Genomic DNA, 22128 nt, shown 5'->3' with positions numbered 1-22128 from the left:
GAGCAGAAAAAAAAAAAAAAAAAAAAAAGAGGACCATGATATGTACACACATGCCACAGACAACTTGTCTTTTAATAAAAAAAGGCCAGGTGTGGTGGTATGTACCTGCAGTCCCAGCAGTTGGGAAGCAGGGCAGAACTGCTTAAACTCAGGAGTTCAAAGCCAGTCTGGGCAACACACAAGACCTCATCTCAGAAAAAGGAGAGGTGTGTATAGAAAAGCAGGATGCAAAACAGTATCCACTCTTATAAAACACTGTCACTAAGCACCCACTATGTACCTCACACTTGGACACTGCAGCAAACACAGCAAAATCTATTCCTTGGGGGCTCACATCTTAGTAAGAGGAGACATGAAAAATGCACAAATCATATTTTATATGGTGGTGTGTGTAGAGAGAAGTAAAGAAGGAAGGGACAGGAAACAGGGTGCTCAGAAAGCCAAGCTGGGAAGTGGCTTCCGCACAAGCCTGTGAGTGCAGAGGACCCCCCAGGAGGCACCTCTTGAATCAGGCCAAGCTAAGCAAGGTACCTGCACAGCCAGCCATGTGGCCCTGCATGGCTCAGGGGCTTCCTGAACCAGCATGAGTGATTGGCGTTCCATCGTGGTAACAAAATACATGAGGTAATCAATCTAAAAGAGGAAAGGATCATTCTGGCTCAGGGTTTGGAGGTTTCAGTCTGCTTGATCTCAGGAGGAGGGCATAAATTCCAGGAAGATAGGCAGCCAAGTCAGAAGCACCACGGAGCGGCAGGACAGGCACACTTCTCAGATTGCATCCATCCAGGCTCAGCTACATTCAACTGGGGCCAGGATGGAAAACGCTGTGGAGCAAATAGTTCATGTAACTGCGTGAAGTTCACACAAGATGATTTCACAGTGACCGCACATCCTGAGAGTCACTAGCTGTGGCAGCACTGTGATAAGTCCCTCCTGTCCCTAGACTACCCCCACCAAGGGGTGGAAGTAGGGGGCAGTTTTCTATGATAGCAGATTTCTTTTTGGATTTGTAATCACTTTCAGCCGAGTTTTGCCTCAAAAATTCAGGGCAGTGTTGGCCTTTCACATTTTGGATGAAAAGACTAGAGATAAACTTAGATCATAAATCACACAGTTAGAACACCAAGTGACACTGTGGCCACCCCATGGAGCTTTCACTGCAGTGCAGAGAGGACAGAGGTGCAAAGTGTGTGCAGAGGGCGGCCTGGAGCACACCACGCAGCTGGGCGTGTTCACAGGTACAGAGATTGTGCCAGTTATACACAGAGATTTATTACGTTAAATTGACATTGCTAGTTTGAATTTGAGTGATTTTATAGGTAATCAAACATTACATATACTTTGACAGTATAGTTGAGTAACAGATACAAAGTATGTCGGCTGCAGTTTGGATAAAAGTCCTTCCAAGTTCAGGTGTTAAAGGCCCCAAAGGTGGGGCCTAGTGGGTCACCGGGGCCATGTCCTCGAAGGGGACATGGGGATTCTGGCCCTTTGTCTCTCTCTGTTTCCTGTTTCCCAAGGTGAGCAGCTTTGCTCTACCTCCACTCTTGCCATGATGTTCGGTCTGCCACGGGCCTAGAGGCAATGGGGGCGCAGTGACCATGAACTGAAGCCTCTGAACCTGTGAGCCAAAGCAAGCCTTTCCTCCTTTTCTGGTGGTTATCTCAGGTGTTTTGTTATAGTAGTGGGCAGCTGACCAACGTGCTATTCCACAAACCTGATTTTGCAAGAAATGCCAGGTCTTTTTCCAAATTAAATTATTTCTGCTTCTGGAATGGCAAGAAGCCCATCTCTCTTACTGGGATTCTGAAGCTCATACTTCAGGTTGTGCAAAGGTGAGAGCTTCTGTTGAGGTCTTTCTCATCTGCAGTCTATGTGGTTGTCACCATTGGGCTCTCTGTGTATAGTGTTTGGATCCCTATGGCTTCCTTTTCTCTCCCAAGTACTGGGATTGATCCCAGGGCTTTTGCACTGAGCTACTTTGCCAGCCCCTTCTTTTTTTGTTTTTAATATTTTGAGACAGGTTTTACAAAGCACTACATTGTGCAGGCTGGGCTCAAACTTGCAATCCTCCTGCCTCCGCCTCCTGAGTAGATGGGATTACAGATATGTATTACTATCTGGCTGGTTACTTTTAAATATTTCATTTAATGCAGACAGGTGTTAGGACTAAGCTACAAACCAGATGGAACAGCATCCTAACGGGGAAAGGACAGGCTGGGTGGCCAGTTTGGCCTCTACATGGGAAGCCCAGGCTGAAAGGGGATGCTGCAGACTCATTGGGAGCTGTTTAATGAGAGTCAACAATAGGTGTTTACTGGTGACATTCAAGGGTTTTCCACTGGCTGATGAACGTTAAAAAGGGACTCTTCCTGGAAAAATTAAAAATTCTAAGGAATGTGGATATATATGTTATGGCCACTCATCACCCTTAGAGGATAAGAATCTAAGAGGCAAGCAGCTTGACCTCTAAATGTTCTGCGTTTAGCCACTGGGTAAAGAATTTCTGGCTGTTTGCTAATAGCCATTAAAATTACCCAACCTCAGGAATGTTGGAACAAGTTCCACGAGTGAAGCTTCCAGGCAGAGTGGTGGGTGGTGAGGCACATGAAAGACAGCAGCCTGGGATCCTTGAAGCTATGGAACAGGCTGCACATGTTGCTCCCTGGCTGCCATTAAATACTGTTTAATGGATGCCTGTGTAATTGGGAGAAATTATCCCAAGACTCTCTTTTGCTATAACCAGAGAGCAAGGTTAATGTGAGAAGAGGAACTAACTAACCATCACTCATGGTTAGTGAGCTAACCTTCCACTTCTTACATGGCTAATATTGTCTTACAGAAGGACTCTGTTACGATTTAGATCTAAAATGCACCCCAAAAGCCTTGTCTTCATAGGTGAGGGTTTTGGAAGATGACTGGATCATGGCAACATCGTATGCACCAGTGGAGAGGTCCAAGGATGAGTTCACAGCTGACTGACTGTTCAGAAGTGGGGCCTGGTCTAAAGAAGTGCTCAACGGGGGCATGGCCTGGAAGGATCTAGCTCCTTTCCTGGCTCCTGGCTCCTCTCTTTCAGCTTTCTGGTCACCATACCATGAGCAGCTTTCTTCTGTCAGGCCCTTTCAACTGATTATGGACTAATCTCAGTGGAAACTTGAGCCAAATTAAATCTCCCCTCCTTTAAGTTCCAGGTGCCAGGTATTATGGTTCATGGGAACTCTTAGTAAACAGACCCCAAACTTTGTCAGTGATCCAAGAGGTTTAGGTCAGCAGGTTGCCCACGAATCTGGAACTCAGGTGCTCCAACACATCTGTGTCAAGGTGCTCATGGGATACTTGCTGGCCCAGCTTCCCTCAGCAATCTGTGAGCTGCAAAACTCCCTGCTCCAAATCAGGACCCCTTACAGTCCATGAGCTGTTAATCTCCCTGCTCCCAGTGCTTATCACTTCATGGGATCATAAGAGGTAAACTGAAGATCTCTGTTTTTTTCCCAGCCTCCACATCTTTCCTGGTCTTAGGGGATTGTCCTTGTGGAATCTGATTCCCTTCCCAAGGTGTTTACTGTCTCCTCTTCCCAAACATGACCCTGTCAAGAACCTCAGGGTCCTACAATAAGAGACAAGGAAGGGTGTAATTATCCAAGGATTCTGAAAAGTAAATGATTGCATGTATTACCAGCCGGCCCTCTCTAATGGAAATGCTAAAGAAAATTATTCAGTTGGAAAGGAAATAATGCCAGGGGAAATTTAGAATTCTAAGAATAAATGAAGATCAATAGACATGGCAAATAAGTATAATAGACCAGATAAGTATAACAGACTACTTTTCTCTTAAGTTCTTTAAAACATTTATAATAACTGAAAGCAAAACTCATAACCCTGACTGAAACAGTTTTCAGGTTACACAGATATAACACACCTAACCACAGCCTAGTTGGGGGAGGAACCTGCATGATGGGGAGGTTTCTAAGAAGGTGGAGAAAGGTTAAATATCAATACTGCACTCTCTACACAACCACTGAGACAACTATGCAAAGACACATAGTCAAAATCTCAGTAGACCAATTAAAAATGGAAGAAACACTCAAGCAATTCCACAAAGAGAAAGGGAGAAATCAATATGTCAGCGACAAAGAGAAAACAAATAACAAATGACATACCTAAATCAACAGCAACAAAAAAATCAGAATTGAACCAAAGCTGTGAAAAACTGAACTTAGTAAAGAGTCTTCCACCTCACAATATCAGAATACACATTCTTTTCAGTTGCACATGGGACATTTTCCAAAATAACCACATACTAGTCCATAGAACATGCTTAAGCAGATGGAAAGGAACTGAAATTATCCCATGCATATTATCAGATCATAATGCAATGCAATTGGAAATCAATGGCAAAAGAAACCACAAAAACTACATAAGCATGTAAAAATTAAATAACACCCTCCTGAACAACCAATGGGTCACAGATGAAATGAAAAAAAAAATTAGACAGTTTCTACAACTAAACAATAATACTGATACAACATATCAGAACTTATGGGATGTAGCAAAAGCAGTCCAAAAAGGGAAATTTATAGCAGTGAACTCGCATCAGGAAAACAGAGTGAACTCAAATAAACAACCTAATGTTGAACCTCAAACTTTTAGAAAAAGAAGAACAAGTCAAGCCCAAAGCTTGTACAGGGAGTAAATTATAAGATCAGAGCAGAAATCAGTGCAATGGAAAGTAAGAAAATAATATAAAGAATCAATGAATGAAAGAGCTGGTTCTTGGAAAGATTAAATAAAATTAATAAGCCCTTAGCCAATCTTATGAAAAAATGAAAGAAAGGACTCAAATCCATGAAATTAGGTATGAAAAGGGTGAAATCACAATGGATCCTGCAAAGATCCAGAAGATCATCAATACCTACTTCAAGAACCTGTACTGTAATAAGGTGAAAAACACAGAAGAAATGGACAAATTCCTGTATACCTGTGAACTACCACAGCTGAATCAAGGAGATATAAAAATGCTAAATAACCCAATGTCAGTCAATGAAATTGAAGATGTAATTAAAAACCTACCAACAAAGAAAAGCCCAGGTCCTAATGGATTCACTCCTGAATTCTACAAGAACTTTAGAGAAGATCTAAAGCCACTACTCTCAAACTCTTAATGAAATTTAAAAGAAAGCAATACTCCCAAAGTCACTTCTGGAAGCAAGTATTACCCCGATACCAAAACCAGAGAACAACCCAAACAAAAAAGAGAACTATAGGCCAATCTTCCTAATGAATAAAGATGCAAAAATCCTCAATAAGATACTGGCAAACAGAATGCAACAAATCATCAAGAAGGTAATACACCATGACCAAGTAAGACTCATCCCAGGGATGCAGGGATAGTTCAGCACATGCAAAAAAATAAACGTAATACACTATATCAAGAGAGCCAAGGGCAAAAGTCACATGATCACCTCAATAGATGCAGGAAAAGCATTTCACAAAGTCTAATGTCCATTCATGATAAAACCCTACAGAAAATGGGAATAGATGGTCTTTATTGCAATCTGATAAAAGCCATCTGTGACAAATCAACAGCCAACATCATACTAAATTGTCAAAAACTGAAAGTTCTCACTCTAAAATCAGGAACAAGATAAGGATGTTCACTATCACTACTCCTATTCAATCTAGTTCTGGAAACATTAGCCAGAGCAATTAGACAAGAGAAAGAAATAAGGAATAAGGGCAGGAAAGGAAGAAGTTAAATTATGATTATTTGTAGATGACATGATACTCTACTTAGAAGGCCCCCAAAACACCAGAAGACTTCTAGATTTAACAACCAAATTCAGTAGCATAGCTAGATACAAAGTTAATGCTCAGAAATCTATAGCATTCCCTTACACAAATAACAAACTTACTGAGAGAAAAATTAGGAAACCACACCTTTCACAATAGCATTGAGAAAATGAAATATTTAGGAATCAATCTAACAAAGGAAGTAAAAGATCTTTACTTGGAAAACTATAGTACTATGAAAATGCAAACAAAGTCTTTGTAAATAGACAAGGGTGGATAGGGTGAAGGAAGGGCAGGGGTATGGGGAAAAATAAGAACCAAGATACATCATGTAAAGGTACAAGATCCCAATGATGAATGTAACTGTACTGTATATCTAAAAAGTACCAATAAACTTACTGAAAAAAAAAAAAGTAGATGGACAAGGATATCAGAACATGGAAAGATATCCCTTACTCATGGGTAGGAAGAACCAACATAGTAAAAATGGCCATGCTCCCTAAATTGTTATACAGATTTAATGCATTCTCGATTAAAATACCAATAGCATACCCCCACAGAATTAGATAAAACAATCCTATAGTTCATTTGGAACCAGAAGAGATGCAGAATAGCAAAAATAATTTTGAATAACAAAGGCAAGGCAGGGGGCATCACAATCTCTGACTTCAAATTATACTACAAAACTACCGTGATATAAACAGCATGGTACAAGGGCCAGGTATTTAGCTCAGTGGCACCACGCCTGCCTTGCACGCACAAGGTCCTGAGTTCCATCCCTGATACTGCAAAACAGAAACAACTACAACAAAAACAACAGTATAGTACTGACAAAAAAATCAGACCCAGGGATCAATAGAACAGATTAGAAGATGCAGAAGCTACTCCAAACACAGTCACTTTATTTAACAAAGGAGCCAAACACCTTCACTGGAAAAAAGATAGCTTCATTAATAAATGGTGCTGAAAAAACTGGCTTTCCACATGTCAAAGACTAAAACTAAACCCATGTCCCTTACCATTCACTAAACTAAAATAAAAATGGAATAAAGATCTAAATATTAAAACAGAAACACTATGCCGGGGATTTAGCTCAGTGGTTCTGCTGCCTGTCTTGCAAGCACAAGGTCCCGAGTTTGATCTCCGGTATAAAAAACAAACAAACAAACAAACAAAAACCAGAAACACTAAATCTGTGGCAGAGAGACTAGGTGGAACTCTTGAAGGCACAGGCATAAGCAAAGACTTTATGAACAAAACCCTAATCTCATGGGAAATATTACAAGGAATCAATAACTGGGATCTCATCTTATTAAAAAGCTTCTGCACAGCAAAAGAAATCATTAATAGAATGAAGAGACAACAAACAGAGTGGGAAACAATTTTTGCCAGGTATTCCTCAGACAAATGACTGATATGTAGAATATATAAAGAACTAAAAAAAAAACTTAAGACTCTCCAAATTTAAAGGCCCAATCCAAAAATGTGCATTAGAAATGAACAGACACTTCTCAGATGAAGTAAAAATGGAGGTGAAAATCCCTCAAGCTTTGGACAGAGGGAAACAAAAAAATCACCACTGTGAAATGGTGCAGGAGGAAAGTAACTATTTTGAAAAATGCTTAATAAATATATGCAAAATGTTCAATATCACTGGTCATTCAAAAGATACAAATTGAAACAGCACTGAGATTCCATCTCACTCCAGAAAGAATGACTGTTATCAAGAAATCAACCAATAATAAATATTGGTGGGCTGTAGGGAAAATGGAACACTTCTCCACTGTTGGTAGTAGTGTAGGCTGGTGCAATCACTGTGGAAATCAAAAAACTAAAACTAGAGGTTCCATTTGACCCAGCTTGGTATCATTTGACCCTTCTTGGTATCTTCCCAAAAGAATTAAAAGCATCCTACCACAGTGATATATAGGTACCCATGTTCATAGCAGCACAGTTTGTAATAGCTGAATCTTGGAAACAACCCAAATGCCCACAACAGATGAAATGGATACAGAAGATGTGGTTTCTTCTAATGATGGAGTACTACTCTGCCATAAAGAAGGATAAACTTGAGACATTAATAGCTAAATGGATGAACCTTGAGACCATACTCTTAAGTGAAATCAGACACATATGTAAATATCATACCATTTCTCTGGTATGAGAAACTGAAAATGTAAAAAAAAGAACGAAACTTATAACAGATAATGTGAAATAGGAAGAAAAAGTTCAAATGGGAAGAGGCACTAGGGAGGGGCACAGGGGAAGGAAAAAAAGGGAAGAAAACAACACAGAAAGATAAAATAGAAACAAAGTTTTTTTAAATGAGAGGAAAAAAGGTTGAAGGGAGGGGAATGGGAAAAAATAAGAAATAAGATATATCACATAGAGGTACAAATTCCATATGATGAATGTGATATGTATATATAAATTGTACCAATAAACTTAAAAAATTTTAAAATGACATACCTATATCCTAATATATTAATAGTTCCACAAAATGAAACTTTTCTGAACACATCAAAAAAAAAGAAGGATTATCAAATTGAATTTTTTTTTTGGTACCAGGGATCGAACTCAGGACCTTGTGCTTGCAAGGCAGGCGGTGGAACCACTGAACTAAATCCCCAGCCCAAGTTCAATTTTTTAAAAGACCCAAATATTTTAATTCAGTTCAAGAAATTCACTTCAACAAATTCAGTTCAAATATAAGAGAGGTGAAATATGCCATGCAAACAATAATTTTTAGGATTTGTGCTGGTTACATTAATATCAGAAGAAATAGTCTGTAGAGTAAGGAAAAGTACCAGAAATAAATAGGAGTTCTAAATATGACTCTCAAAAGTCCATTCACCCTGTAGACTTAGTCCTAAATGTGACTGCACCTCACAACAGACCAACAAAATACATGAAGCAGAAACAGGCACAGGTGACTTCTCATTTCAGTTCTCACACACATACAGCCTGAGGTTGTCAGTCCTCTCCACAATTAAAAAAAAAAATATCCTGCACAAAATAAAAACCAAAATCTTTTCTCCAGTCCATCAGAGAGAAAGAGAGAGAGAGAGGCCATAAGGTAAAGTACTTCCCTAAAAACTGGAGAGGCAAGAAACGAGAGTGACAGCTGTGCTGGAACAGAACTGGAGGAAACCCTCAAGACAGCTGGGGGTGACAAGCACTGGGGCCCTGTCGGAGGGCAAACTCCCACAGTCTATGTCCAAGAGTCCACCACATTCTTCTGGTGAGGAATAGAGGTGAAAATCCCTCAAGTTTTGGACAGAGGGAAACGAAAAATCACCATTGTGAAATGGCGCAGGAAAGTAACTATTTTGAAAAATGTCTAGAACATTCTGTCCTCTATAAAAAAGGCCAAACCTCAAGAGCAACTATTTTATCAGAGCTTTATCTGACCAAGGGGAAGGGAAATCTGACCGCTGGAGCCTCCTCCAGTCATTCTGCCTCACACAGGAGAGAAAAAGAGGGAGGGAGGAAGGGAAGAAGGCCAAGCAACTCTTCTCAGGGTCCCAGTCCAGGAACACAGGCCCACTAAGAAAAACTTAGACAAAAGCACAGAATCACAGAACACTTTCCCCCAAATACCAAAGCACTACATCAACAGGCTGTATGGTGTGGTCACAGTAGGATTCTGGGAAAAGTGGGAAAATGAGAAAGCTTCATGACACAGATTCCACTTAAGGAGTTTCTAGGAAAACTCTGACAGCAGAGAGACATACAACAAGATACTAGGGGAATTTGAAGCCTCTCATGTCTACAGCTACAGCCAACTTTCAGGACAGATTAACCCCTACATAGAGAAATAAGGGTCTGTCACTTCAAACTTAAGACATATCTGACTTCTGACAAAAGAGTTCAAAGTACTAGAAATAACAGTCTAAGCAAGCATCAGAATCCAACTCAGATAAGGCAAGATCAACTATCAGAATGAAATTTTAACATTAATATGCTGGGCCTCTAATGGACAAAGGTGGAAAATATGTGAAAAATGCTACTAAGATATGGTCACTGTAAAAAGAAATCAAAAGGAAATGTTAGAAAAACACTGCAACAGAAATGAAAAATTCCATTCATGGGCTCGTTAGAAGACTGGACACAATAATTTCAGCTTCTACCTAGAGAAACCAGAAAAAAAGGATCAAAATGAAAATAATAAAAAAAGAACATATCAATGGACTTGAAAATAGAAGATAGAAAAGAACCTAACACAAAGCTGGTATTTTGAGAAGATTAATAAAATTTATAAACATCTACCAACACTAATTAATGGGAGGGGAGAAGATATAAATTGTCATTACTGAGGATAAAAGATTCTCTTTACAGATTCTACAAACAATAAAAGGAAAATAAAGGCATATTGTAAAGAACTACACATATACAAATACAACAACTTAGATTAAATAGAGTAATTCTTTGAAAAGTACAAACTATCACAACTTCCTCATGATGAAATAAAATGAACAGGAGCCCTATAAATATTAAAGAAAATGAATTTGTAAAAACTTGCAAAAAAGAAATTTCCAGTCCCAGGTAGCTTTAATAGAAAAATTCTATTAAACATCTAAATGAGAAATACATCAAATTTTATGAGACCAGCAATTATCCTAATACCAAAACTAGACTAGACAATATAAGGAAGAAAATTTATACAAATATCCTTCATGAACATAGATGAAAAACTCATCAAAATGTTTGCAAATGAAATCCAAGAACATATAATTTACTATGAGGTGGGCCTATACCAGAAGTGTAAGACAGACTTAATATTAAAAAAAAAAAATCAGTGGGTCAGGATGGAGCTCAGTATAAAAGAGCACTTGCCTGGCATATGCACAGCCCTGGGTTCGATCCCTAACTGAAAAAAAGAAAAGTCAATTAGTGGTTGATCACAATACACAGTCACATCAGTAAGTACAGAAAAAACAGTTCAAAATTCAACATCCATTCATAATTAAAATCTCTCAACAAGCAGAATGGAAGTAGAAGGGAATTCCCTTAAGCTGATGAAAGGCATCTACAAAAACCCACGGCTAACATACAAGTGCTAAAAGTACAAATGTTTCTGGAAAGCCTAGGAGCCAGGCAAGGACAACCACTCCCACCACTCCTGTGCAACCTCGCAGGAAGTCCTAGCCAGCAAAGTCAATGAAAGGAAACGAATAAAAGGCACACGGGTTGAAAAGGAAGAAATAAGACTGTCTTTATTTACAGACATCATTATTACACAGAAAATCCAAGAAATCTATAAAAAAGTCTCAAGTAAATAAGTTTAGCAAAAATGGTTGTCTTCCTGTGGACTCAATGAAAAATTAGACCCTGAAATTTGTAAAACTTCACTATTTGTAGAAGCTCTGCAAAAAGTGAATATTTAAATAATTCTAATGATACATACAGAATTATATGTTTAACCTATAAAATACTAATGAAAGAAATCAAATAAGATGTAAATAAATTGAGAAACAAATTCTTATGGATTAGAAGACTAAGTGTTAAGATGTCAATTCTTCCCAAACTGCACTCTGTAGCCTTAACATAATTCCAGTAGAAACCTAAGCAGAAAACTTCAACATACAGACAGGCAGATTCTGAAATACATCATACAAAAGAACTAGAACAGCTAAATCTTTGGAGAAGGGGCTGCTGGGGATTGACCCCAGAGCCTCATGCATGACAGGCAAAGCCTCCTCCACTGAGCTACTTTCCCAGCTGTAGCAGGGAAATCTTTATAACTTCTATTAGATAGTGAGTTCTTAGATAAGTTGTTAAAGCACAATCCACAGAAGACACTTTGGTAAGTTGGATTTCAGCAAAATAAAAACATTTGACATATGAAGGCACTGTTCAAAAAACAAAAAGCCACAGACTGGGAGAATACATTTGCAAACCACGTATCTAACAAATGACATATACGCAAAAGAAACTATAAAAACAAAACAGAAAACAGCCTAATTTTAATAAGAAAATTTGCAAAAGACTGAAAGAGGTACATTTCACCAGAGAAGATGTACAGATGGCAAAAAGAACACTTTAAAAAAAAAAAGGTTTGGGCTGGGATTTAGCTCAGTGGTGCCACCGTCTGCCTTGCAAGCGCAAGGTCCTGAGTTCAATCCCTGGCACCAAAGAAAAAAAGTTCTACATCATTTACCATTATAGAAATGTCAATTAAAACTACAATGAAACGGTATTGCAGGTCTATTATAGTAACTGAAGTTAGACATTTAAAAATTATCAATATCAAGAACAAGAAGTGTAATGTTCTCATATGGGAACGGGAACAGGAATGCAAAATGGTACAGCCACTTTGGAAAGAAAGCATTTCTTTTCAAATTAAACCAAGGCTTCCCATGTGATTCTGCAATCCCACACCTATTTACCACCTAAGTACATACCCTGTGAAATAACACATTCACACAAAACCCATAACAAAGGTTCACAGCAACTGCATTCACAATCATTAAAGTTATTAGGAAACAATCCTAATAGCCTCCCACAGGTCAACAGATAAACACAGGGGCCACATTCCTACCTGGACTGCGACTTAGCAATAAGAAGGATCAAATGCACATGAATATTAATATGAACAGTAATGTAACAAGTACTCGGTGAGAGCAGCCAATTTGGAAAGGCTGCATGCAGGAAGTTTCAACTTAAGAGGATTTTCTAGAGAGGCTGGAAGGAGTGGCAGGGACAGAGCAAAGGTCAGTAGCAGGCAGGGTGGACTTCAGAGGGCAGTAGGAGTGTGCCTCGGTGATGGCACTGTCTGTGCTCTCATGTGGTGACAGCAAATCCACACAGACTCCAAGTCTTCAAACAGCACACACAGGTTTGTTAGTTTACTTATTTATTTGGAGACAGGGCCTCTCTGGGTAGTTCAGGCTGCCCTCAAACTCGATCCTTGTACATCAGTCTCCCAAGTGCTGGGATTAGAAGAAGGAAGGAGGAGAAGGAAGAAGAGAAAGGAAGGAGAGGAAGAAGGAAAAGGAGAGATGAAGACGTAGTAGTAGTAGTAGTAGTAGTAGTAGTAGTAGTAAGTAGTAGTAGTAGTAGTAGTAGTAGTAGCAGCAGCAGTAGTAGTAACAGTAGTACTAGTATTACTACTAGTAGTGGTGGTAGTTGCACCTCTTCTAGGAACTTCTGCTTTCAGCCCTGAGACAGAAAACCCACCCACCCCACCTCTGACTTTGAAAGCAAGGGAAAGCATGGTTCTGGCTGCCATTGTGGAGCAGGGAAAAGCAGAATAAAACTTGTCATCCTGCTGCAGTTTTATGCATGCTAAAGAGTTTACATTTGGTTTTTAAGCAAAATCACTGACAGGTACCTTGGAGGGTCCATGACCTTCAGTTCTGCAAGAAGGCTGCAGCCTTCCTGAGGAACATGGGCCATTGCTCCAGGTAGAGGGCAATTGTAACCTCATGGGAGTCACCACCAGACAGGAGAAACCCGGTGCAGGTGTGTTCTGAGAGGCTCCAGAAGCTCAGGAGCAGCAGCCCAGGTTCTCTAAAGCAGACGTGGGAGCTGTGCTGCAGCACAAAGGATGGCTGCACCCACCACCCTTTCCATCCTGAGAATGTCAACTGCGGCTCTCAGAACCACCCCGAGCTGTAGGGTCAGTGAGCTGAAGCCAGGTGCTCTACCAAGCCAGAGATTGCACAGCAGAATCCACAGAAATGCTTTTTATTTTTTCCCCAAATATCTAAGATCCTGGGTGGGGGTTGTTGTTCTAAAAAAACTGGCAAGTATTCTTAAACAGATGTGTGTCCCTGGGAAGGCTCCTTGTTCACACATTTTTGTTTTGTTTTTAAAGGGGTCTCACTATACTTCCAGGGTTAGCCCTGAACTCCTGGGTGCAAGCCATCCTCCTGCTTCAGCTTTGGAGTGCTGGGACTACGCGTTCACACGTTCTTACCAGAAGGGCCAGGCAGGCTGCCAGATAATGATGGCAATGAGGAGGATGCTTGCTTTCTCTTCATTCCTGTAAGAACACTGCCATCAAGACATCAGAAGGAGCCCTGTATTCCAGCACATGCTTGTAATCTAAGCACACTGGGAGGCTGAGGCAGGAGAATCACAAGTCTGAGCCCAGCCTGGGCAATTTAGTGACTTAATAAAACTGTCTCGAACAAAGTATTAGAAAAGGGTCAGCGATGTAGCTAAGTGCAAAGACCCTGGGTTCAAACCATAGTAATACACGGACACGCACACACACACACACACACACACACACACACACACACATCAGAGGAAGAAAGGCTGACTGTTTTAGGGCATATCTTGCTTTGCAAGATAAAGCAAATGCTTAATAGGCACAGTATTGCTACTTGTTAAGGAAACACTCACTAAAACAACACAAGTGGGGCAGTGCAACATTTGTGGGGCAGTACAAGATGAGAGAGCCCCACTGTGGCAGGTGGGGCCTGTGAGCTGGGCCAGTGTGACCTCCACACCGCCAACAATCAGTTTGCCAAGAGCCAGAAGGGAAAGTAATCAGTAACCACACAGGCATCCACCCCCCTAGTGACTAAGGACAGAGGCTGAGACCAGTGACGAGGCAAGGTTATAGATACTTCACATCCAAAGAGAAGCAAAAGGAAACTTGGAAATGCTGTCTAAGTGCTCTTTTAAAAGCCTGTAACTGCTCAGAAAAACCAAAAGCCTCACAAAAAATGAAGCAGCACATCCTGGTGCCCATTCAGTGAGCCTCACCAGCATCTCAATAAGGAAACACATCTGGTAAAATCCCTTTAAAGGGCAAAGTGCATGCCTAATAGGCACAAAGCCCTGGCTTCTGTCCCCAGCACCTAAAAAACTAAAAATAAGTTTAAAAATAAACACTGAAGTTATAGATCAAAGCAAATGTCCAAGAGTCTTACATTTCAGTTCCACACATACAGGCACACGGCGGGGCGGTGGAGGCAGTCTGAGGGTCACAGTGAGATCTCGTTACCAGTCCTTTCCTGTTAGTGATCTCAGGTCCTAATTATCTGAAGAATCTGCACATTTCCCCATTCTAAGTAGTTTCTCTTATGGGACAGTTGTTGCTGTTTATTTTTGTTTCAGTCAAGTGACCTTAGAGGCTGAGGGAGAAAAATAAAAATGGGCCCAAGAGATTTCTTCTGAACATCCCCTTCTGGGCTGCACAGGTCCTGGGTTTGCTGTTTGTGGATGGTCAGGACCACAGAAGAGAAGCCCCTACCTCGGATCCCACAGCAGGGCACTTGCTCTAAGTTGTCTTTTGAAAATACAAAGGTATATCTGTTGAGCACTAGTCATGTTCTGGGCACCCTCCTCAACACTGAGGACTTTAGTCTTGAGAAGGGGGACTGAAGCCCCTGGAAACTGTGAGTCAAATAAACCTCTCCTGCTTTCAGATGTGGGTGTTGGACATTCGGTGACAGTGACAGGAAAGTGACTAAAGCACACTAGTATGACCCCCAGTTTCCACATGAAGAGAGGGAGGCACAGAGAGGCTGAGAAACTTGCTCAAGGCCACAAGGCTAGCTGATGAGTGACTCAAGTTAGAACACCAGCCTTTATGCAATGTCTCATCCCTACCAATAGCACATAAATAATTTGAATACTGCAAAAATTTTTCTATAAAGTGGAAAATTTCATTTCCAGAATACACTTGAAAATTCTCTCTTCCATCTCTCAACCAAAGTGGAAAGTCTTAATGTCATGCAAGAATCTATATAAAGAATAATAACTTGAATAGTCTCCAAAATTAAAAAGCGAGGCATCAACCAAACATTCCACATTCCAATCCATTCTAATCATCTGTTAGAAATCAGTGTGAGACACTCTTTTCACCAGTACCTGGGGCAATCTTTCTTGTTTCATGTTGGGCATAAAGAAAGAGAATAAGAATAAAATCAGTGTCAGAAAACCTAGGAACAGTTCACACTCATTCTCATAAGTATTCCAACTTGCCCAGTTGAAATTCCAGTCATGCAATTAGGACCTGGGGCACAACATGCAGTCTTGCTCCTCCTTGCTTTTTACATATACTCAACAGTCCAAGGACTCTGGGAAGATGAATATTCTGGTTTCCACTTCTGAAGAATGAGCCCGCTATGAAGGTCAGATCAACACCAACATCTCAAAGACCCTAAAGGGGTTTGGAATTGCCAAGAAGCAATCAACCTAAATGCAGATAAGCACAGCAGTCCAAGAAAACAGGCGATGGAGAAATCACTGTATTCTTCTGTAGCAACTATTTAAATCTATGCCAAACTAAAATACAATATTACAAATCTGAGCAGATGTGAAGGTTAGGTGTGAAGTCTCTTCACGTGTCCAGGGAGCTGAGATCAGCACAGGAACCATACTGAGAAGGGCTTGCTGGACTCAAGAAGCAGAGAAACCGAGCTTCATACCTGGCCTTCTCAGATACTATGGTCAAAGCTACACACTGACGGTGTATCTGTCATTCAATGATTCTAGTGTGAAAGACTTTATAAAAAGCCTTCTCATTTTAAGTCACAGAATTTCAGAGCTGTATGGCATCTTAAATTGCTGCATCCATTATCTTAACTGATTTGGGAAAATTATTCTCATGACAAATGAAGAAAATGAAGCAGGGCATCTGGATCCAAAATTATTCTACAAGATAAGTAAGAAATAAAATCAGTACAGATATCAGTGTAGAAGGATGTCTTAGTCAATGACAAGCCACATTCAAAACAGTGACTCCATATGGAGATGTCAGGTAGTGACAATGTGGCATTTTAGCTTGTGTACACACTCTCTGTGATGGTTGTAAAACTAGAAGGTCACCCAATGGTACACTTCTCAAAATGTAGCCTTTTTAAGTATTGTGTGATTACCTACATTAGGGTTGGTCCTGGGTAAAGGCTTCAAGTCTAATCTTAACCCCCATGCACACCCAACTTTAAGCCATCTCTGCTGTCTGCTCCTGGACAGGACCTGCACTCCTCCTCCTGGACATTCTGGAGCTGTCATTGGATAATGATAAGGTTCCATTCCTTGAAGTAGTTACAGAGGAAGGACGGACAAGGTATAGAGGTGAAGACAGAAATGCAATTTGGAATATCTGCAATACTGTGAAGTGAAGGGTGAGAATGACCAAAGGCAGCTGTACATCTAGCCTGGTGTTTAAACATGGGTCTGACAGACTGAAAAACTTTTCAAATGAAGCTACTAGATTCTTCTTTTTTCTCTCCCCTATAGTCAGTGGAGCCAGAGGAAAATACCATGTTTCATCAAATCCAAGATGTCATTGTATGTTGGTCAGTTTTTCATCACTGCCCAAATACCTGAGAACAACTTGAAGAAGTATTCGTTTTGGCTCATGGTTTTCTGGGGTTTCAGTTCATGGTGGGCTGGCTCCGCTGCTTTTAGGACTGGTGGCAGGACATAGCAGAGGAAAACTGTTTACCTCATGGCAGACAGAGGGAAAGAGCCCGAGACCAGTTATAGTCCCTATGATCTCTTCCCAAGACTCTCTCCCTTCCTTTAGGCTCTAAGTTTCTATCACTTCTCAGTAGTGCCAACAAATTATGATCTTTCTTATTTATTTATTTATTTATTGGTATTGGGAATTGAACTCAGGACCTTGCGCTTGCCAGGCAGAAGAAGCACCACTGAGCTACATCCCTGGCCCAAATTATGATCTCATAATGGATTAAGTCATTGATGAAGTCAGAGCCCCCATGATTCAATCACCTTCCCAAAATCCCATTTCTGAACACGAGACATCTGGGGGACATTTTAGAAATAAGCCATACCATATTTATTGTAAGATAAATGATAAAGAAAATAAACTGTACTCACCACAAGCAATTTAGAAGTATCATCTCAGGAATTAAACTAAAAAACACAGAAAACGAGAAGACACTTAAGATGCAGTCCCAGACTTCCAGCTCACCAAAGGCAAACCCAGTGGGCAATGAAGTGGAGGGGAAGAAATTTAGCCCAGTGGTTCGGCTGCCTGCCTTACAAGCACAAGGTCCTGACTTCAATCCCCAGTACCACTTCCCCAAATGAAGTGAAACAATCTGAAAGCCTACCACATGGACTCTCAAAAGTGGTAAAGCACAAGTAACAAAGCAGATGAATAAGACTCTAGAAAAATCAAATCTGAAATAATTTCTGAGATAATTACAGAGATGGTGACCATAATGAAAGACATGGTCACTCTAGAGCAGATACAGATTAAAAAAAAAAAAAGAGGAACTTTGAGTTCCAGGTCAGTCTCAAGTACATAGTGAGACCCTGTCTCAAAAAAAAAAAAAAAGAATATGCCGCTGAATGAGCAATGTGAAGAACTCAAGTAAAGTGAGACCCTATCTCAAAAAAAAAAAAAAAGAATATGCCGCTGAATGAGCAATGTGAAGACAGAATATCAGACATAGAAGACAGGATCACAGCTGATGATCATGAAAGGAAATATTCCTAAAAATAGCAAAGGGTCACAAGAAATCAACCTAGCAACTGTTAGATGATTCAAAAATGAATAACATAAGATTGATTGGAATGGATGAAAAAGCAGGACACAGTGCAAATTACATTTAAAAAATCTGTTCAAAGAAGTAATGGCAGAAAACTTTACAAGCAGGGAAAAAGAATTTGACAGACAGATAAGTGAGTGAGGCATAAAGAGTTCCAATTAGCCATGATAAAAAAAAAGAGCACGTAATAGTCAAGATTCCAGAAATTTGGGCCAGGGATTTTCCTCAGTGGTTCCTGCTGCCTGCCTCACAAGCACAAGGTCCCAAGTTTGACCCCTGGTATTAAAAATAATTCCAGAAATTCAACACAAGGACATAATATTAAAAGCTGTTAGAGAAAAGAAACAATTCACCTATAAAGGAAAGCCCATCAGAATCACAGCAGACTTCTCAACACAAACCCTCAAGTAAAAAAGAGCTTGTTTTAAAAAGAGTGAAGTATTTCAAGCCCTAAAAGAAGACAACCTCCAATTCAGATTAATGTAACCTGCAAAACTATCTTTCAAAATTGATGGAGGAAAAAAAAAATAAATGAACAAATAAGATACTTCCATGACAAAGAACAACTTAAGAAAATTCATGACCACCAAACCAGTACTCCAAAATGTTCTGAAGTACATTTTAGAAGATAAAAAGGACTACAACTCTATGAACCACCAAAAGAATGAATCCATCAGGCAAGGCAAGGAATTAAACAGAAGGGGGAACAAAAGATGAGCCAATGACAGGAAAATAATGTGACAGAGATAAGTCGATACATACCAGTCATAACCATCAATGTTGAGACCATAAATGCTTTCAATTTACCAATCAAAAGAAAAAGACTGGCAGAATGGATCAAGAAGCAAGATCCAACAACATGCTGCATACAAGAAACACAATTAGGGCCAGAGATTTAGCTCAGTGGTTCCACCGCCTGCCTTGCAAGCACAAGGACCCGAGTTCAATTACTAGTACCAAAAATCCCCCCAAAAAACAAAACAACAACAAAAAAACCACATTTAATTAAAAAATAAATTCAAAGACTGAAAGTCAAAGGATGGAGAACAACACTCCATGCTATAGGAGCACTGCCAGAGATGCGAATACGCCATTGTGCGAGGTGAACGTGATAACCAATACACTACGGAAACCCGTGAATATGCCATTGCGGATAGGAATGGGCCCACTTCTTGTCCCTGTCTGAAGTCCAGAGTGAATTTTCCCTGTCCCTTCTTTTCATTTATGTCCTGAGAGAGCAGTGGAAATAGTCACTGGAACCAAGGAGTAAGTGGCCAAGCTTACCCTGCCCTCGAGAACCCATACAGTGGATGGAAGGTGCCACTCCATCCACACAGCACACACATCCTCAGTCCGCTCACAGTTCTGCTGTCTCTCCCACAGTGCAGACATGGTAGTATGGTCCATTCTGCCTGTCTGGCTCCATCCATTTCCAAGAACACAGCTGGAAGCCCAAGGCCACATGGCCACACAGTCCAGCTCCTTCTCAGGCCAGGTGGAGCTATCTGAACAGGAGTACTTCCTGGATTGTGACAATCTAATCCTTGAAGGCTAACTGGGCACAATGCCTGGTTTACTTTTTAATATACAACTGTTTCTAAATTCCTGTGCCCCTGGACCTAACACTCCCAAATCAATAACTGCTTCATTGCAATGTTTGATGTTGGCTCTTACATCTTTGGCTGGATGCCATCTAAGAACTAAGGGAGATCTAGAGACCCCAGTGTGAATGGAGCCCCTTGCAGGATGAGCCTAATACCCCTCTCTGTATGGTGGCTGCTGGAGGCTCAGGGTTAAGGACCCAACCTCAGCATTAGACTTGCTCTCTAAAATGTTATTTCTATGGGCACATATGTGCACAAAAAGACCATAAGAAGCAAAGCACAGTATATTAAGTCATCAGTACTATAACTCAAAACTGGAATTTGAATTAACAATTCCCATCTGGCCCCTCACATAAGTTACAGGGTTTTATCAGCACTGAAAATGAATATTTTTTTAAAAGAATGAAATTATGTGGATGTAGCTCAGAGGTACAGTTCTTGTCTAGCATGCTCAAGGCCCTGGGTTCAATCCCCAGTACTGAAAAAAAGAAAGTTGAAAATAAAAAATTATCTAGATACTCTGAGGCAAAGGAGGATTGTGAAACCTCACTGTATCTGGAGATAACGCAGTGAAGTGGGAAATGTGGAATCTGCAGAGTTCTGGGCACTCCAGCCTTCCTGAACCCTGAACTCTGGCACGTGGGCACAGCACAGCCTAGCTCAGCTGGCTGTGAGCACAACATGGAAGACTGTACTGCAAAAGGAATTAAGATGTGTTATGTTCGTGTACCAACTCCACACAGGAATGTAAACATTTATGTATTGCAAACATGTACCGATTTTAAAAAAGAAAGACTGCACTGCAGCCCTGAGCATAGAGCCTGCCGCACAGTGCTGCTCACTGAAAGTCCAAACACAAACACAAGACCCGGGCTCCATCTCAGGTGGAACACCACCAGCACAGGCACTGCCCATGGTTCACACCAGCCTGTCCGACCAACCCCAAGCCTTCTTACCTCCTAGGGCAGAGCCTGCGGTGCACCAAGGAGTTCCAGTCGCTGGTATCCGCCATCCCTCCCCTGCCTGGCTGAAGGAACTGCTTACTCCTATTGTTAAAGACTCCAGATGCTGGCCTCCCTTTTTCATAGCAGTGAGGCAGCTTTACAATCAACCTCTTTTCGGCACACGAGAGGTGCCCTAGGGTCTCACAATTCTGTGGCAATCAACAAGCAGACAATTTGCAGCGTTAGGTGCTCAGCAGACCGAGCAGGTTTCTCATCTCTAGAAGCTGAAACATTCTCACTGAGGGTACATCCACCAGTACAAAAGTCTTCAAAGGTCTTAGAATCGAGAGCTTTTAAGGAATGATTTTCCCTAATAAATCAAGGCAGTCAGATAAACGCCAATACACTCAAATCATTATTTATTAAACAAAGTAGATCCCAAAGGAGTTAATTACCTGGAGGGCTCTGCTTATTCTAGAAAGAAAAAAAGAATTTTAACTCCAGGAGACTCCACTGTAGACTTTTGGAAATCAGAAGCTGAGCGTGGCACTGGCCACTACAGTATTCTCCTTCTGAAGCCTGAGGAGGGACAACCTAGGCTGGGAAGGGCAGGGAAGGACAGCAGCAGATGCAACAGGAGCCTGCTCCAAAGACTCAGCATCCCATAAGAGACCCTGCCAGTGCACAGAGCGAAGTCAGAGTCCAGGAGGCTCAAGGTGGCCCAAAGGGTGGGGAAGAACCAGGCTTTTGACTACTGCCCCCTCCCAGCAGCTCCAGGTAGTCTGACTCCAAGTTTTGGTTTCCTACTGTGTGTGTGTGATTGACCAAATCTCTGGCCTCCAGTCTGAATTTCTAACTTGTACTTGAAGCCAACGACTTCTGAAACGAAACCTAGATCCCCTGCGACTCAACCATCTCACGACCGCACAGCGAAGTGGCCACCAGGCGGGTGGGCAGAGCCCTAGCGGCATGGGTGAATGGAGGGAGGACGACAGCACCTCGAGTGGGAAGGAGGAAATCACAGCAGGTCTCCGCCCCGAGAACGGCGTTCGGGTTAGGGAGCGGGTGGGAGCCGCTTGGTGAGGGAGCGGGGGCGATCACAGAGAGAGCGCGTGCAGCGTGCGGAGGCCAGGCCTGTGCAGACAGGGGCACAGGGAGGACGGGGGACACCGGGACGGGAGGGGACGAGAGAGACGGGGCGGGGGCTGGGAAGGAGAGCGGGGAGGGTACGGGGGGTCAGGGGGAGAAGACGGAGGACAAGGGGCGGGGTCGCGGCCCGGACCTGGGTCCAGCTCTGTTCCGCAG

General features: G+C 41.4%; 1 protein-coding gene across 1 annotated transcript in view; it reads right to left on the bottom strand.

The window, feature by feature from the left end:
• The window catches only part of Ninl (ninein like), a 74985-nt gene extending 60287 nt beyond the window's left edge, over nucleotides 1-14698 (bottom strand). The window contains exon 1 of the mRNA XM_033761147.1: nucleotides 14679-14698. Coding sequence (XP_033617038.1) covers nucleotides 14679-14695 — 17 coding nt within the window. The 5' untranslated portion in view covers nucleotides 14696-14698. The remainder of the gene's footprint in view (nucleotides 1-14678) is intronic.
• Between the last annotated feature and the right edge of the window lie 7430 nt (nucleotides 14699-22128).

This window comes from Fukomys damarensis, unplaced genomic scaffold (assembly GCF_012274545.1).
Source record: "Fukomys damarensis isolate Sample0158 unplaced genomic scaffold, DMR_v1.0_HiC HiC_scaffold_7, whole genome shotgun sequence".
Classification (NCBI taxonomy): Eukaryota; Metazoa; Chordata; class Mammalia; order Rodentia; family Bathyergidae; genus Fukomys; species Fukomys damarensis.
The sequence above is the reverse complement of the archived record's forward strand: the minus strand, read 5'-3'. Positions and strand labels throughout refer to the sequence as shown.